This window comes from Eleutherodactylus coqui, chromosome 3 (genome assembly GCF_035609145.1).
Source record: "Eleutherodactylus coqui strain aEleCoq1 chromosome 3, aEleCoq1.hap1, whole genome shotgun sequence".
NCBI lineage: Eukaryota > Metazoa > Chordata > Amphibia > Anura > Eleutherodactylidae > Eleutherodactylus > Eleutherodactylus coqui.
Genome location: NC_089839.1, coordinates 159891045 through 159910316, shown reverse-complemented (window position 1 = coordinate 159910316; position 19272 = coordinate 159891045). Strand labels below are relative to the sequence as shown.

At 41.9% G+C, this 19272-nt stretch overlaps 1 protein-coding gene across 4 annotated transcripts in view; it reads right to left on the bottom strand.

Annotated features, from left to right (window-relative positions):
- Window positions 1-19272, bottom strand: part of IQSEC1 (IQ motif and Sec7 domain ArfGEF 1) — a 566448-nt gene that overhangs the window by 169926 nt on the left and 377250 nt on the right. Inside the window, exon 1 of one of the 4 annotated variants that reach the window (XM_066596451.1) lies at window positions 11800-12104. The exons of the other annotated variants lie outside the window; for them this stretch is intronic. Coding sequence (XP_066452548.1) covers window positions 11800-11867 — 68 coding nt within the window. The 5' untranslated portion in view covers window positions 11868-12104. Of the gene's footprint in view, window positions 1-11799; window positions 12105-19272 lie in introns of those variants that run through there. 4 annotated transcript variants of the gene reach the window in all.

The following is a 19272-nucleotide window of genomic DNA, read 5'->3' as shown; positions in this document are numbered from 1 at the left end:
ATGCAAAAATACCTCTGCAGCACCACCTATTGGAAGGTAGAATTCCTGCAAGTCACACTGAAACAGCTGCCTGTGTATGGTTTCTGGCTTTGGCATACAATTCCTAGTAATTGTTACAAGACTTGTTAAAAGAGTCTAACAATACTTGCACACAGCATGGATGGCCTTATAAGTCTCCTCACACACCTTCTAGGTGCTCTCCTTAGGGAGAAATGATACCCTTCCTGGTCCACATTTATAGGCCTTTCACTGGCCAAGCCTGAAACCTACTACACACTGATGAGGGGCAATCACCCTGAAACAGTTGTCTGTGTATGGTTTCTAGATTTTGCTTACAATCAATTCCCAGTCATTGTTATAAGACTTGTTTACGTAGTACAACATTGACTTGCAGGAATGCTGCCTTCCAATTAGTGAGACTGGAGAGATATTGCTCCATATTCCCCGAGGCATTCTGTAATAACGTTCTACTTTGGTGTCACTTTAAGCCAGTTGTCCCCAAGCAGCAACTCTGAACTCCTTGCTATGTGGCTCACCATGGGAGTCCTGAATTATGACCATATGTACTGGCAATTGACCTTATTGCAGACATATCCTAACCACCAAACAGCAACAGTCTGGATGACATAATACTAGTGTCAAATTTCGCACGGACATATTTATCAGCAAATATTTGTAATTTCACAATTTCTTGTTTCTCAACATTTAGGCTAGGGCTACATGAAAACTATGGCCATATTTTGCACACCCAAAGATTGCACTATAGCCTTGCTACATTGCATCCTAACATAAGGGAATGCAATCGCATTCTGATTTGCAAGTTACCGTGGCCAGACAATTGTAAAGCAATTCACCAGTTTTGGATTTCTTGAAATCATGGGGTCATGGTTATGGCAACGCCGGCGCGCATGTACAGTACAGATGACGTTGCACTGTCGCTAGGCAATGCCGCAGACCGGACGGCTTCCATTGATTTCAGTGAAAGCCGTCCGCGCGGAATCTGTGCTAAAACAGAGCATACTGCGATTTTCCCTCGGTAAGCAGAAAATCACAATTGATTTCCTTTCGTGTGCAGGAAAAAGCGATTTTCTACAGCATGCTATGGCAGTATTTGCTGCATAATCCAGAGGCAGACGACCCGTGTGCATTGGGCCTTAGGCCTCATGTCCACGGGGAAAATCAGGCCTGCTACGGATTCTCCATAGAGAATCCGTAGCAGGTCCCTCCTGCCCCGCGGACATGAGGCATAAAAATAAGAACTCACCTCTCGCCCGCTCCGGATCTTCCCTTCGCCGCAGCTTCATCTTCTCTCTGTCGCGGCCGGATCTTCTTTCTTCGGCTCGGCGGATGCGAAGGGCATGTCGGTTGCGTGCCCTGCACATGCGCCGGCCCGAAGAAAAAAGATCCGGCCGTGACGGAGAGAAGATGAAGCCGCGGAGAAGGGAAGATCCTGAGCAGGTGAGTAAATTCCGATTTTGGTCTCCCGCGGATCCGGAGGGCTTCCATAGGCTTCAATAGAAGCCTGTGGGAGACCCACACGAAAATGGAGCATGGTCCAGATTTTTTCATGCTCCATTTCTAAAAAAATCACTTTTATTGACCATCCGCGGGTATTTATCTACCCGCGGGTGGTCAATGCATCCCTATGGGATGCGGATCCGCAGGCAGGAGAAGAGTTAAAATCCGCTGTGGATTTTAATTCTTCTTTTGCCCGTGTCCATGAGGCCTTAGCCTAAAAATTGATCTCTTCCTTTTTTAAGCTGAATGTTGTTCCTGACCATCCCTCAAAGAGGAATGTGGGTATAAAAGACTGAGGACCTCTGCTTTAAGTAATGTATTCAAATAGGAATTCCCTAACACAATATTATTATAGAAAAAGTTCCTTTCAACTATGGGACCACACCAGTACCTTGCATGACAGCAGAAAATTTTAATATTGATATGCCTTAAAGACCCACAGTATCCTTTATGGCAGCCTGTATTCTATCAATACACATCAGACTGTAACAGGCTGACATAAACCAGCTACTGTTCGCTACGGGTTCCGGAACGTAACATTTGGTATATAATGGGAAATTGTTATTGCTGCAATTCACTAAAGTTACATTAGTGATTCCAATGTGAAGCTTCACTTCAATACAATGGTAATTTGAACTGCAGCACTACATCTGCCAACTCACGGGTGCTTTAAAGATCCATTTCATGCCTTCAAACAGGACAGAGTTACATTTATGACAGACTGTGAATACAAGACTAGTTGACAAACTATAGTGGATGACCCAATGGATCAAATGAAGCTCCAGTCAATACTTTGCAACATTTCCTTTCTGAGTTTTTAAGGACTACACATTCATTTACAGACTAATTTATGAGGATTCTGATACTGTGTACCATTAAAATAACCCAGCTATTTATCTCCGCTTTCTATCAGCCTGTTGTTTATTGCTTTACTGCCTTCCTGTCATGCCAACCTCGCACTGGCACTATCACAGGTAGCTTGGCATAATGACCAAAGGATGAAGCGTTCATGGACTTCTAAAAAAAACTCTAAAATTCCACTACTAAGAATGTTAACTTCCTACATTACTGCAGCCGTGACATTGGAAGAATTGACTATACACGTGCTTATATTCTTAATGCAGCTCTGGGCTATAAGGCTAACTTCTCACAGGCAAGTGTGAATCACGGCCCAATATTGCACTCGCCAACATTCAATTTTCTCGGCCGTTACTCAGCCTTTTATATACAAAGTCGGTCATAATAGGCATTATTAATAGTTGGCTATGTCTCCTTGCTCATGCTTTCTCTTCTTAACGTGGTTGACACATCTACATGGGGATTACACCACTAGAACCCTTACAACCACTAGAATGGGGTTCCTAAGCCCAAGTGCTGCAGGAGTTTGACCGAAACGGTAGCAACATGCTCAGCTATCTCTGTATACTGAATAGCGCAGCAGGGCGCATGTTTGACCACTGCTCTATCCAAACTCTTCCTCTTATTGATAGGTAATACATGTTCTTTATGGGATACCCTCGATAATAACTTTTATTCACTTTATTCTTACATGTTGAGATACTGTTAGATGAATGTAGAGTAAATGCCCCATGTTATATTACTAGAACTGACGGAATACTTACTGTTAAAGGAATAATTACATAATTTCTTATTTAAAATGTATCAATTACAAAATGGAAAATAAAAACGAGAGAACAGATATGATTACACATTTCCTGTAATGTCGGATATTCCCCCTATAATTAAGGTTTTGCTTAAACATGACTTTTTAGTTATGAGTAACATTCTGGTTGTCCAGATCCCACTAAGTAACTGCTTTGCGGAGAGGTCAGTCCCATCACACATCACTCACATAATTGATAAAATATGTTTAATACTAAATAAAAACTAGATTACAATGTCCAGCAGATTAGTCAGCAGAGGACAGGCTGTAAAATCCACTGAACAATCAGGCTAATGTAAAACCTATCAATTTGTTGGGGCAGCCAATATCTGCAGTGCACTGAAAGAACACAGGCCGCTGCTCTCTCACACGGGCGTATGTGGCCCACATATTATGCGCATATTTTTCACATGTGTAAAGTACACATGTACACACACATTTGCTGTGTATGTTAAATACATGCCAAAATAGGACATGTAATACATTTGTAGAAAAAAATGCAGGTGTGAGAGGCCCAATAGGTCCATGCGCCCAGCCAATCAGAGGCAGAGCTTCTAGGAGGCGGGGATTTTTCAATCTTCAGCTAGAAGAAATGAGGAACAGTGCTAGGAACAAGCGCTGGAGCTGCCAGACAGTGCTTTTAGGTGATGTATTTTTAAAATTATTTTTTCATGCAGCTAGGGGTTATTTTCGGGGTAGGGCTTATATTTCAAGCTCTTTCGCGAAAATCCCTGCGGGGTTGCTTTCATCCCATTGCTTTCCATGGGGCTGCAGCAACGGTGGTCCTATTGAAAGCAATGGGATAGCATCGCGCTCCTCTGCCACAGCTGTGGCAGGGGATTCTTTCGCCCTCGCAGGGAGTCCCATCATCACTAAACACTGTGACACTGCTGTCACAGTGTTCAGTGATGACGGGACCTTCGTGGAGCAGCTGCGCTTCTCCAAGCACAGCTGCTCCAGTGAATGGGCAAAGTTTAATGTGCTGTGCTTATGAAACTTTGCCCATTCATGCGTTTTCTGCCTATGCGAGCAGCACATTTTTTTGCGCACATAGGCGTGCAAAAAAACACACTCATCTGACCTCTTCCTTAAGGAAAAGAACCAGAGCCTGTCACTGTGTTTATACTTGAATGACCTCACTTATGTCTAATCTGCCCACGTATTTTTAGAAGTTTGACTTGGAGCTGAGCTGGAACGAAGCTCCAAGTCAAAGAGGGCGGCCATGGCAGGCTCTCCTTGCCTGCAGCATGAAGACTGTTAGCTCTCTCCCTATACACAAGCAGGGAGAGAAGCTGTCAGCCAACATGCTGCGGGCAGAGAGAGCCCGCCTCTGTGACTTGAGAGCTCAGAGTCTTACTTCTTAGTATTTTTTTTAAACACAGCAGCATTTTAGAATAAAACATATATGGGCCAAATGAGCATATCTATCCTGGGTTGGGGCAGCATGAACCTGGTGATAGGTTCTCTTTAACAATAACCTTTTTTTGGTGATATACATATATATTTTTTAGGGCTACATATTTCCATCTAATTATATAGATACTAAGGGAAGCTAATTTTTCAGCTTTTTTAGGCATTTTTCATGGGTAGTGCGTCTATGTAGGACCATACATGTAGGATCACTAGATTTCTTAGTAAGAATAAAATAAATAAGTCTCTTTACACTAAATACAGTAGACTAACTTTTTTCAACCTACGGCCTCTTTCAAACGAAAAATCACATGAAAGAAGAATAGCGGCGATCAAGTCCCGATCTTAATTAATGTATTGTTGGCCATTCACACGGGCAGCTGCCACATATTGGCGAAAAAATACACTGTTGCGCAGAAATCCCTTGGTCGGCAGAAATCTTTGAATGACTGCTAATTCCAGATAGAGGCAGCTGACTTATTTTCCTAGTGTTAGACGCAGCTAAACTCCCTCCCCCTACCTTTTCTTCAGCTCCCATAGACGTCTATGGGAGCTTCCAGTTTATCTCGGCAGAAGATAGGGCAAGACCTATCTTTTCACGTGCTGTACATAATCAGTCGCTGATGTACTATTGCCCAAAAATCGGTCATCTGAATCACCACATTGGAATCCAATGCTATAGATGGTCGCGATGTTTGGACGCAGGTACATTAGCTGCGTATATACGGTCGTGTGAATAAGGCCTTATTATGAACACTCCATCTTCCTGCAATTAGACATTAGGAACTATTTTCCAGTGCATGTTGTAATGCTTTGACTTCTCAAGTACATTCCTTCTACCTTACCTTATAAATTGGTCCCTTCATTCATTTTATAAATGCGAAGTTCATTTTGACGCCCAACATTCCTGGAATCACCCGGTGACCAGACTTGTGCTGCTTCCCCGGGTGGTTCAACCTCCCCAACACAAATAAGCTTTCATGGTGAACAAGAACATATTCAAACTCCCCACCTATATTCTTAGGAAGGGTTTTAATGAATGTGCGATTCAATTCCAGCCAGCAGTGTAAGTCGGCATGTGGACATCCTGCTTGCTCGAAAGGCACATTTTATTTTGCATCATTGTTTATTAATAAACCAAACTGATAAAGTATTATATTGTACAAAATGTTCCATTTCTAAAAGCAACACATATATATTTAGCCCCTAAAGTATAGTCGTAGCGTAAGCTCTTAGTGTAGCGGTCATAGATTTCAGTTTGTGGCACAGACAGGCCAAAAAGCAACAATTGTATTAAGAGGTTTTATACAATTATTAATATTAACCCTTCCCAATCCACTGTCTGACCTCTGAAGACAATGATTTAAGGCCTGTACAGCTCCGATGTTGGAAGACATCCGTCGGGGTTCTCTTACTGTATATTGCCAGCCTCTCTGCTGTCGGAGCCTATCCAACGTGTCACCTCATGCAGTACTGGCTTTAGCCAGCATATAGCGCTGTTGTATAACATCAGAAAAAGATTAAGCCCCCTAGGAAAACCAGGATACAAATTGGATTGGAAAGAGTTAATAGTAATACTACACTTTACTTATATTGCGTGTTGTGTGTGGAAAAATTGCGAGCGCGACATGCAATGACAATATGCCTGTGTGAACTTGGCCTAAGAGCATGCTGCATCTCTGAATTCTGGATATAAAAACCATGAAAATGAACTTTCAATGTAGATTCATACCTTACAATATGTGGAACGATCTCACAAATGGTCCACGTGGGTTTGTGCTTTGTGACCTGATGAGGACTCATTTTTAGGCAAGGATTCAGAAACTATTTTAAAGAGTATAAATACAGTTAAGGAACATCCTGATGTCCCCCCCTTGTATTCTCGCTGACTTCGGTTTGGATGATGTGACATGTTTTATAAACATTATCTGTGGAGATAGTGAGGAAACCAGTTCTGGAAAAAAACCTCCGAAGTTCTTATGTAAAAGCTGAACTGCCTGATCTCTCGCTTTTTCATACTTATCAGCCTCCTGAAAGAAGGATAATAGGAAAATATCAATGCAAAACACAAAGTAAGGCCTTCAGATGTAAATACAGAATTACTAATGTACGGCAGCCTCCCATATACTGTACAATGCAGATAATCTGGTGTGTGATGGATTCCAGCAGCGCAGTAGAAGATGAATTATGAGCCCATTGTACAGATAAGCTGGAACTTTGCAGCCCTGTATAATATTCTGTACATGATCGCCATAACCAAAGAGTGTAGAAGGGGGTGATGTCACATTTTCAGAAGAGTGACAATAGGCTGGCTATAGACAACAGTTTACTGTTAGACCATGTCTATAGTGAAAGGGATTATTCATCTTAGCACAATGTCATCTTTAGGTCCAGCATTACTGTGTTGATTCATTTATTATATTATATCACTCTTCATAGCGATTGACGCTTAGTTCTCTGATGCAGAGCTCCAAATCCTCTGCATAGACGGAAGGTGAGTAAAAAACAATTCTGCAACTACTAATAGAAACTTATTATATACTTTGTGATTATTGGCCACAATGTATAAACATTATGCACAAAGCTCCTAAGCACCCCCTAGTGGCGGCTATAGGCAGACAGAATTTTTATCATTTGACTCTATGCCTATGCAAGGGCTTTGCAGCAAAATACAAGAAAAACAGAGCTCTAACCCTATACGTAATATATTAAACAATTATTTCTTCAACCACATTAAGTGTACAATATGAAAAGGAGTCTTTGTGTCCCATCCTCTTTTGAGGCCTCAGGCACTGCCCAATTGCCCAACGACTCAGTCCGTACTTGGTTAATGTTCAGTTTTTAGTGGATGCCAAAATGCCATGTTGATTTCTCAAATAAAATAAGCCTACACTAATTACTATCTGTGACTAATTAATGTACCAAAACAATGCAGTCATTAAACCAGGCCAGGCTTCCACAGAGAGGAGGGTGTTTTGGTACAAAGTGATAACACAACCGATGCATTAATACAGACCCGTCTAAACCACTAATTTACTTTCCCACACAAACATCATTTGTTTATCTTGGCTTCCATCTCTCTATTGTATTATATTGGCTTCACGTGTTGGATTATTCATACAAAAGCATAAAGCCCTTACCTCATCTCTACTGAAATGCTGCAAGTTATGACCAGTTCTGCAAAACCCATCTCCATATGATACAAGTCATTTATCTAATGAGACTATAGATCACCCAGACAAGTGGTAGGTGATAAGAGTCCACCACCACAAGTGTAGTAATGTATGCATTTCCAAATACGGTAAGTTGTCCGGGATACAATAATAAGATATCTGTGTGTTCGGACAACTCATTGTCATCAGTATGATTTTATCGGCCACTATATTCATTCTTCTTAAACCAAAGTGAAGGGGAAATGGAGGCCAGTACTACTCATTAGGTAACGAAGTGCCTTATTTTTATGGGTCAGAAGTGGTGTCGTTTCTCCTTAAGGAGAGTACCCAAAAAGTGTGTGGAAACATCTGGGGGGTGGGTGGGTCAGGGGATGGTATAGTCTGTCCCCAAGGAGAGCACCCAGAAGAGGTGTGGGGACACCTAGATGAGTAAAGAGACTTATAAGGCAATGCTCCTCTGGGAAATTTAGGCAAATAAAAAAGATGGGAAAATTCCTCTACAGCGCCATCTATTCGATGGCAGCATTCCTTCATATCACAGTGACCTTATAACAAGTCATCAATGATTGGGAATATAAAACCAAGCCAGAAACCATGCACAGACCGACTGTTTCAGGATTCTGGGCCCTTATCAGTGTGGAGTAGGTCTCTGACCCCAACACAGTTGGTCTGTGCATGGTTGCTGGCTTGATTTATATTCCCAATCATTGATGACTTGTTATAAGGTTACTGTGATTTGAAGGAATGCTGCCATCCAATAGATAGCGCTGTAGAGGTATTTTTCCATCTTTTTTTTAATTTTTATGGGGCATAGCATATAAAAAAGTGTAGGTAGTGGAAAATGCTGTAATTTAGCCTCTTACAACGATGTGCAGAATTGCTCCATGTGCATAAAATTAATCTAAGACACTAGTTAGACTACTCCATCAAAACCTTGTTCAAGATTTGGCGCTACTTGTGCAATATATCCATACATACAACATGGTGTTGGAAAAAAAGAGAGCAAATAGCCATAAGTATCCCCCATTCATAGTTAGACTTTTTGAGGGGGACAGTTTTCATCCTAAACACATCAAAAAGTTCATTACCAACAGCCAGGCCATCAGATACAACCAGATCTGCTCCAACCTTACAGACAGAGAGGAACATCTATACCATCCTAAAAGGACATTTTAAAATCAGGGCTGCCATCCCACCTCAATTGATGACCAAATCACCAGAGCCACCAGTATATCCAGAAGTCAACTACTCCAATACACAGAGAAGGAAGGAAACAGTCGTGTACCTCTAGTAGTGATCTACAATTCACAGCTAGAGGTACTAAGGAAAAGCACAAAGAAACTCCATCACACCCTACACATGGATGACCATCTGAAAACCAAATTCCCGGTCCGTCCACTTTTGAATTACAGGCAACCTCCAGATTTGAGGAACTTTAAAATCAGGAGTGCATTGCCCTTTGACACACAAAAATGAACTTATCCCTGCAATGTAAGGAGTTGTAAGTCCTTCTCACATGTACTGACTGCGGACAGGATACAAATCCCCAACACACAGCAAGACTAGAACATCCGGGGAAATTCACATCTGATGTAATGTACCTGATCCTATGCAGTAAATGTCCTGTTGGGGGCGTTTTTTGTTGGAGAAATGGGACAGGAACTGAAAGCGAGGATGAGGTCTCATCATCACACAATTAAAGAAAGAAAGACAGAATTACCCGTACCTGAGCACTTTTCTAGTCATGGACACAACATAGAACACATGAAAGTCACCATATAATTTCAAGTCACAAAGCCATTGAAGAATTTGGGAGTACAAATTTATAACAACTTTTGACACTTTCAACATAGGGTTAAATTCTTCAAGAGGATTCATGTGAGACTGGGATGTATGAGAAATCTGTAGCAGATATAACACACAGGACTGGTGACCCCCTAACACTAATTCAGAGACTATAAAACCTTCACATCTTTATCAGAAGACTATTTAAATATTCATTTATTTCTCTACTCATCCTGTTGTGGCATTCTTTTAAGTGCAAATTAATCACATCATGTCTGTGCCTTGTCATAAGTATATGTGTACATATATATGCATGCCTCTTCGGATCTATTTCATTATGCCTGAGAAAGAACCCTGAGAGGTTCGAAAGCTCGCTATTTTTGTTAGCCATTAAAAGGTATCATATCTACAAGATTACTTGGTTTCTCTTGCTGGGAACAATCACCTTTTTTTGCATATGTTGCACAGCTTTGGCTACTTCTTTAAGGATTCTATTTCTCCTGCACCAAGTATATTATTTGACCACTTTCACAGATAATACAGATCCATTATAGTGGCCAAATTCTAGCCTGCGGTTATACTGAACCGGAAATAGACCACTTTAAGACTTTTAGGCCACCTTAAAGGGGTTGTCCCGTGCCGATACGGTTTTTTTTTTTTTCAATAGCCCCCCCGTTCGGCGCGAGACAAACCCGATGCAGGGGTTTAAAAAAAAAAACAGATAGTACTTACCCGAATCCCCGCGCTCCGGTGACTTCTTACTTACCTTGCGAAGATGGCCGCCGGGATCTTCACCCACGGTGGACCGCAGGTCTTCTCCCATGGTGCACCGTGGGCTCTGTGCGTTCCATTGCCGATTCCAGCCTCCTGATTGGCTGGAATCGGCACACGTGACGGGGCAGAGCTACGAGGAGCAGCTCTCCAGCACGAGCGGCCCCATTCAGAAGGGAGAAGACCGGACGCTAGCAACGGAGCAGGTAAGTGAATAACTTCTGTATGGCTCATATATAATGCACGATGTACATTACAAAGTGCATTAATATGGCCATACAGAAGTGTATAACCCCACTTGCTTTCGCGGGACAACCCCTTTAAGACTTGGACTCATCCAAGTCCAAGTCTACTGAACTGTAGTATAATAAAATGCAGCCATGTAAAAGCAGCTTCTTATATAGTACTTTAAGGCGCCATTAATTCTTGGGCAATGTACATATAAAAGAGTTTTAGTACATAATAAAGAAACAACAAGAACAATAAATGTGACAATTCTGCGGAGAGAAAAAGAGGACTCTGCCCTTCAGGGCTTAGAAATCCACAAAGGAAGATGGCAGGAGACTGTAAGTGAGGGTAGAGGGTGCTCGTTTGGAAGTGGAGTAGCACAGATTGTTTTATGGGTTGTTTTTAAAGGTCTGTAGTGTGTTCAATAGGAGTATGAGGGATGCATGGGAGAAGTCTTGAAGATAGTTGTGTGAGGAGCAGACAATAGAAGGTCTTGTGAGGAGCAAAGATTACATGTGGGGAGGTTTCTCGAGATTAGGTCAGAGATGTATGGAAGGGACAAGTTGTGGACATCACTGTAGTGTGTTCCATAGGTGTATGAGGGTTGCATGGGAGAAGTCTTGAAGATAGTTGTGTGAGGAGCAGACAAGAGTAGGTCTTTGTGTGGATCGGAAAGTACATGTGGAGAGGTATCGGGAGATTAGGTCAGAGATGCATGGAGGGGAGACGTTGTGGACATCACTGTAGTGTGTTCTATAGGAGTATGAAGGATGCATGGGAGAATCTTGAAGGTAGCTGTGTGAGAAGCAGACAAGAGTAGATCTTGTGAGGTCTGCAGATTACATGTGGGGAGGTATAGGAAGATTAGGTCAGAGATGTATGGAGAGGACAAGTTGTGGACAGCATTGTATGTCATTGTTAATAATTTGTACTGAATTTGCAGGGTAGCCAGTGAAGGCATTGGCAAAGCAATACAGGCATATAATGCTAGTATATTCTCTATTGCTCTAGCTCTCAACAGAGTTATACCCTGTAACCTCAATTTAGTCATCTTTTGACATGCAAAATCCACCTTTAGAGATGTTTCTCTGATACCTTCAGTCAATAGATATTCATTTCTATTAATCAGGTAGTATAGTTCTGCAATGGGAGCCCCATCTGCAGAACAGCAGTTATCCTATATTGCCCCCACTGAATGTTACTGTCTATATGAAAATAATTATTCAGCTCATTTGTAAAGTATGACCCTACCTTATTGTTCTGACAGAAAGGCAATATTTCCACATTAGGTTCCACATCGCTCCTCCATCCCCCTTCATGACCACCCGAGATGTCCTGTACAATCCACTTCTAAAGGTTCAACTGGAGACACGAGCGCAGATCAGTCCAGGACTCACAAAGATGCAGTGGATTCCATAACGTTTCAACTTGTAGAAATCCCCAGACTTCTGGGACCAAAACTTCAGTTGGAGCCTGGTCTCATGTTACCTCTTCATGGTTTACAGGAATCTGTGTTACGCTGAATATTATGCACATTTTCCAAGGAAGGGGAAAAAAAAAAAAGATAGTAACCTCAAAATGACTGGTTTGGGTTGTTCGTCTAGTCAAGACTTCATCCAATGGTCCCTTTATTAGGTTTCTTCAGAGTCTCTGTACAGCTACACACACTCAGAAACTGCAAGTGAAATCATCTACTCGAGACTGCACAAAACCCCAGCTGTCTGCAAACTATCTGACTTGACGGCTGTGTAATAAACTCTTTCCCAGGCCAAGCGCCCTAATGAATCATTTTCCAATAAGCAAACAAGGAGCTTGAAACTTAAATGAAGCAGGGAAATGTGCGGCTGCATTGCTGAATGTGCTAGGCGCAGTAATCTGTTTTTAGTACAAGGAAATGAAGCCGAATTAAAGACACACCAGTGAATTTCTGAAATGGAAAATTCAATGTAGATTAACATCTAGAATCATTTTGTCTTAATGTGCTTCTTCAGGAACAGGTGGGCAGACTAGATGAGAGATCTGGAAGACACAGCTTAGACCTTATATACTTGGTCCGAAAAAAATAAAGTTTTTTTTTCCTTTTGCAGGGAAGGGGGAGAGGGGGAGAGAGAGTGGCGCAGCTTCTAACTTTCTCAATTACGGAATCTAATCCAATTTCTGCCCTTCACAGAGTAGACCTAAATATAAAAACTAAGTTTTATTAGGATAACTACTTAAAAACACAAACATTCAGGGCACAGGTGGCACATGGTAGGCACACTGCCATAACTGGTGACTAGGTACGCTAAAGACAGGATGCCAACGAGCTATACAAACTAACATCAAAAGCAATTGTCTCCTCTTTCGTGGGTCTTAGATGATACAACTAGACCTTACAGAAGGGTAGAAAAACTGAACATCTGTAGTGCCTTGGTTCTATGAAGGTGCAATAGTCTGTCCAGGGCCACAGTGAAATGTCATTGGCCGTTCTGCGACCCTAATAGAAACACAGAGCCCCCGATAAAATGTATCAGAACTCATACATTTTATCAGGGGCTCTGAACTTACTTATCGCAGAACTCAGATAAGTAATTTTGAATTAAAAAATTCTCAGAACTCAGGTAGGTAGTTGGAACTCAGATTTAGGGCGCCTGTCCACAGGCGTGATTTCAGCGGCGGTTTACCGCCGGCGAATTACGCCCTCTGAAACTTTCCATAGCACTGCTATGGAAAGCGCAAGCACACTGTCCAAGAGCGGAGAATCATTCCGATTCTCCGCTCGCAGCAGGCAATTCGCAGCTGGCTGCAAATTGCCCCGATTGTCTGCGGTCAGCCTATCTATCAGATAGGGCTGACCGTCGGAGATTCGGCGGTGGCTCCTGCTCCTGGGCGGCGGCTCCTGCAGCGAAGCTTCGTCGCGGGATGCCTGTGGACAGAGGGCCTTACATTCATTATATTCGATGCATTTCTCAGCAAAATATGTGGTTCATCAGGAAATGTCAATTTCTGGTGCTAAATGTACAGTTGTGCGTACTCAGAGATGCAATATAGTTGTGTGAATACAGCCTTAGAAGAATTGATCTTACTACTACTATATACAGAAATGCCTCGGTTTCTATTAATTCTATACCCTTTAGATGACATGCACATCACTATGTACACTCCGTACAGATGTGCAAGGCCCTAATGAGATATATGGTGAGATTTGTGTGATACATGGCCCAAACAGAGTCCACATCACACCGGCTGGGAAGTCAAAACACAAAAACTGCATAGACCATGTTATCAAAAATTCGCAAGATCTTCAAATTGACTGTTAAAGTGAATCTGTCAGCACTTTTTACTAATGAAAACCAAGAACAACGCTACAATGCTAATGATCCCCTTCTCCCCACAAATGCTTTTGTTTGCCTGTTGATAAATGCATACCTGAATAATTGTGATTTAAAGTTCTTTCACCTGTCATGTAAGAGGGCAGAGCGGTCCGGTGGGCAGGCCGGACTGTCTCTGCTAGCTGCTTGTGTTCCCCAAAAGTTCGCCCCTCTCACCTCATGTGACGTGTGCACAGTGCTGCTAAGTCTTGCGTGTGCACAGATCATCTTTCCAAGATCATAATGGCAGCTAGACTTTATGCAAAAACCGCATAGAACTTGTTATGAACAATTGGCAAGATCTTCAAATGACTCTCCAAGATCACCTGTGCATGCAGCGGTTGATGACCTCACGGCACATGCAAGACTTCGTAGCTCTGCGCACGTCACATGAGTTGAGAGGCGCAGACTTTTGGGAAACACAAGCAGCTAGCAAAGATGGTCCAGCCCACTCACCAGACCTCTCTGTTCCATAATATTTTATTAGTTAAACTTTTTTAGGAACAGCGATACCATTTACTGTACGTTTGTGTTTATATTTTTCTTGTAAAAGATGTAAAAAGAGTTTTTTAACTTATTATCAAATGATTTACACATCTGAGTTCCCAAACATATTCTCAAATCAGAGTGTAACGGATAAATGACTTACATGGTACTCAAGTCAGATCTGCTACCGCGTGACTACTCAGATTTACAAAGAGTGAAAGAACATGAAATGAATTGGTTGCAAGCAGACTGTATGTTTCCAACTAAAGAACCGTAGAATGTATTAGGAAAGAGCTCATCACAGGTCTAAAGTAACAGTCACTCAAATGATGGCAATCTGGTGACAGTGACGGTGTTGGTCATGGAAACCACTCAGATTCAGGTTGTTACTTTTATACTATTATTACATCATATACATTTCTTAGCTTGATTTGAGAATGCCTCTATTGCACATAGATGGAGTGATTAGAGTATTATTTAAATTAAATGGCCATAGGCCAAGATGCTCTGTAACTAACCTGCATAAGGGTAGTTGCACATCTGAGTAGGGGGTTCTGGTTTCCTGCTCCGTTTGGGAAGCAGGAATGGGGAATCCCCTTGCCAAATGGCTGAGTTTCCAAATGGAACCGACCAGCTCCAAATGGACCCCATGGACTATAATGGGGTCTGTTTGCTTCCCGCTCAGCTGCCTGGCATTTTACCGGAATAAAAAGCAGTGGATACATCTGTATTTCTTCCAGTATTTTGTGCCGGATCTGCGACGGAACCTCCGACGGAACCTCCGACTCGAGGTTCCAACGCAGATGTGAAACCGGCCTAAATCTTTATATCACCATTTATAATTACACATAAACACTGGACTATTTCTGTGCATAGCAGACAGAATCATCTGATATCAATTATTTTGAGAGAAAAAAAGTTTTATTGTGATTTAGGCCTCATTCACATCTACATTAAGGATTTACGTTGAATTCTGTTTTTGGAGTGAAAAAAAGTAATTCATACGGAATTAAGCATTTCAGTTTTTCCCCTGTTGACTCAAGTAGGTTATAAAAATAACCAAATGTTTTCAGTCTGGTTCCATTTTGTTAGGATTCCATTCTTTTGAACAGAATAGCGCTGCAAACTGTTATTTGTTTATTTTTAAAAAATAGAAGCATAATGAATGGAATCGGACTGAGGGAAACAAAAATAGGAGGAGCAGCACAGAGACCAGAGAGAGATTCTGCTGCCAAACCACAGATAAAGACCAGGAAGGGCATCAAAGCCTTTGTTGGTAACCTGTAAGTGAGGCTGGCCTCAGTAAAAGCACTAGGTGTGCACACTGCTAGTGTTTAAATACTTAGCGAGCAGGCATCCTGCAACTGGGAACTTAAGTGAGTGGTTGGACAACTGTTACTCAGACAGCTGCTACTGAATCCTGGGTTTAAGTATTTAGAGTGGACTGAAGTAGTGACATTAAACAGAGTCAATTCTGGAATCATAGAGACATTGTTATTAGCGTCTGTCAAGTTGTGTTGCATAATTACAGAACTGCAAAAAGTGAAGTGCTAATCCCTTGAATACGCATTGTGCATTGTGATACATAGGTTGTCTTTCTGATTGACTAGATTGCTCCTTAAGGCCTCTTTCACACGGGCTACAAAGTCATTGCTACATAACGTATGTATGTGAAGCCCATGGATTCCAATGGGTTCTTTCAGGCTACAAAACATCTCCCATGTGGATGAACCCATTGGAAACCATGGGCTTCACATACACGCGTTATGTAGCAATGATTTTGTAGCCCGTGTGAAAGAGGCCTAAACCGTGTTGATATTGCAGTGCCTGTATTAGTTGATATTTTGCAGAGTGTTAGTAATCCTAGGATTTAGTTAGCTGTAGCCAGCAATAAGTGATTGCATGGTAACAGTTAACAGATTAACTATAATTAAAACATTACACATTTTCATTTCTTTGTAAATAAATACTGTATGGTTTTGTAACTCCTTCTGCTGCATTGTATCCTGACTTTGTATCACAGTACCACCACAAGCGACATAACATCCGTGTGCACTGTGTTGTTTTTTTTACATTTCCATAGACTTTCATGGGCGATTCTGGACTGTGAATATCTTTTTTTAAACCTTTAATTACATTTAGTGCCAAAAAAAGATGAATCCCTGGTTGTTATGGGCAATAAGAAGTCAATTTTAAAAAGTTAAAAAGGTATTATTTCTGGCCATCTTAAAGGTTACCACTCCATTTTCATGGTCCTGGACTGAAAACTGCTCTAGGATCATGGAAATAGTATTCAGGGGTGTTTTTATTTATTGCCCTAATGCTTTATTTATGAGTACATGTTGTGTCCATGTATTAATGAATAGTATTGCAATACTTTGATAAAAGTTTTCATGTTAGGTGACTTGTGTTTCCGAGTGTTTTAGGTTTAATGGTCCTTTAAGTGAAACATCCATCTTATTTTGACTAAACACTTGGGTTCGAAGAGAAAGATTTAAAGTCCCCCGTTTACCGCGGAGCATCTCAGTGCTGTTCTCCATCATTCTTCACATAAACAGACGGAGCACAAATGGCTCCAGCTCCAATGCTGCAATGCAGCGCAATATCACATGCTATATATAGAAGTTGAAAAAAGAATTATCCAAGAGATGAAAGTGGAAACAAGCACAAAGCTTTCATCCACAACACAAAGCACTCATCCCTCCACTGAGCTAGATCACAGTTGGTGCGCAACCTATCAACGACACGCTTACCTTCCTATACACATATGGAATAGCAAATTACTTAGGCCTCATGTCCACGGGCAAAAGAAGAATTAAAATCCGCAGCGGATTTTAACTCTTCTCCTGCCCGCGGATCCACATCCCATAGGGATGCATTGACCACCCGCGGGTAGATAAATACCCGCGGATGGTCAATAAAAGTGATTTTTTTTTAAATGGAGCATGAAAAAATCTGGACCATGCTCCATTTTCGTGCGGGAGACAAAAATCGGAATTTACTCACCCACTCCGGTTCTTCCCATCGCCGCGGCGCCATCTTCTCTCCGTCGCGGCCGGATCTTTTTTCTTCGGGCCGGCGCATGCGCGGGGCACGTCACCGACGTCATCCTGCGCATCCGCCGGGCCGAAGAAAGAAGATACGGCCGCGACGCAGAGATGACGCCGCGGCGAAGGAAGGAACTGGAGCGGGCGAGAGGTAAGTTTATTCTTATTTATTCTTATTTTCAGCCCTCATGTCCGCGGGGCAGGAGGGACCCGCTACGGATTCTCCATGGAGAGTCCGTAGCGGGCCTGATTTTCCAGTTGATTGCATTGGGTCTGAAAGGTTCTTACGATTTGCATTAACCCCTTCCTGACCAGGAGTGTTTTGGGCCTTCGTGCCCAGAGCAAGATTTCCACTTTTGGAATGCTGTATTCTAAAGGTGACATTTTTTTCACTGTCTTAGTCTACCCCAAAATGTTTTGTTCTTTATTTTCAGGACACATGGGGCTTCTTTATTATTTAAAATTAATATGGATATTGATTAATTTTGTAGTTTTTTCTTTAGAGAAAAATAGTCAGAAACAGGGAAAAAAATGTTCCCCTCCCCCCCCCCTTTTTCCCACACTATGATTTAAGGCAGTTTGTGCAATTATTAATATTTACCCCAAAAATTAATATAAAGACATCACATACGTGTACATTGTAGGTTATTGCAACAGTGGTGAAAACAGAAACCCTATTGTAGCTATAAATGTATCTTCCTCTCCTTTGGCCACTGCCTCTGTATGTGGATGCTAACCATTCATGTACAGAAATATTTAAGTAGGGAAATAGGAGAGGTGCACACTTTTTATGGGGAAGGGCATTTTTACTTCTTTAAATGTATCTTTTTTCACATTTTATTTATTTACTTAATTTTTGTACACATTTTATTTTTTTTTATTATGGAACCCAGATTAGCAGGCAGCATATTTCCTATGTGTTCCCTGTTATCCCCATATACAGACCACTGGTAACAGTGATCTAATGGTAACAGCCCATTAGATCACTGTTAGCAGTGATCTGTAATCGCAGTTGTGCATCCTCTCTGCATTCTTGCATACCCTGGTATACAGAGGGTATCCTTGTGATGTCATTACTGATATCACGGGGATTTCCTAGCGAGCACCCAAATTAGGAAGCAGTAATTCTGCATTCGGGGGTTCAGACTTATTCCATGATCGGTGGGTCTCTACAGAACAGGATAGATCAGCTGTCACAGCCACTAACTTCGGTAACAGATACCAAGGTTACTTCCTGTGGCAGCTGATCATTCCTGTGCTGCAGTGACCCGGCAGTCATGGTGTTCCCGCAGCATGGGATGGGCTAAACAAACCGCTTCTGATCTAGGCGCCATTATCTGGACCTGAACCAATTAGGTCCCGATGTCGGAACCTGGATCAGAGGCTGCTAGTTATAGCCAGAGCTGGAGCATCCTTGAAATTAGAAGCCAAATATGGCTGGGAGAAAGGAGACCGTAAATATATGGCAGCTCAGCAAATTGGCACACTGCCGGCGACGTATTTTTACAGGAGGTTGTCGGGAAGCTGAATTCAAATGTCGGCTGTGCACAATAAATATTTTATTATGTACTGATGGCCAAATTTATCCCCAAAGGAGCATTTTCCACCACAGCAATCAGGTGGGAGTTTTCCTTCTTGTAAGAGTACCGCCATTGTTGCACTGTGCACGCTTCTTGGTGCAGGCATTGTAGATAGAAACGTTACAACTGGCATTTACAAATACTGATATCGCCATCCATGGTGAAGATTTTTCAAGACACACAAATGATTAAGATCAAAGATAAAGAATACTTTTATTGTTCATCTCTTTATGCAGAACTGAAGGAATCATAACTACAGTA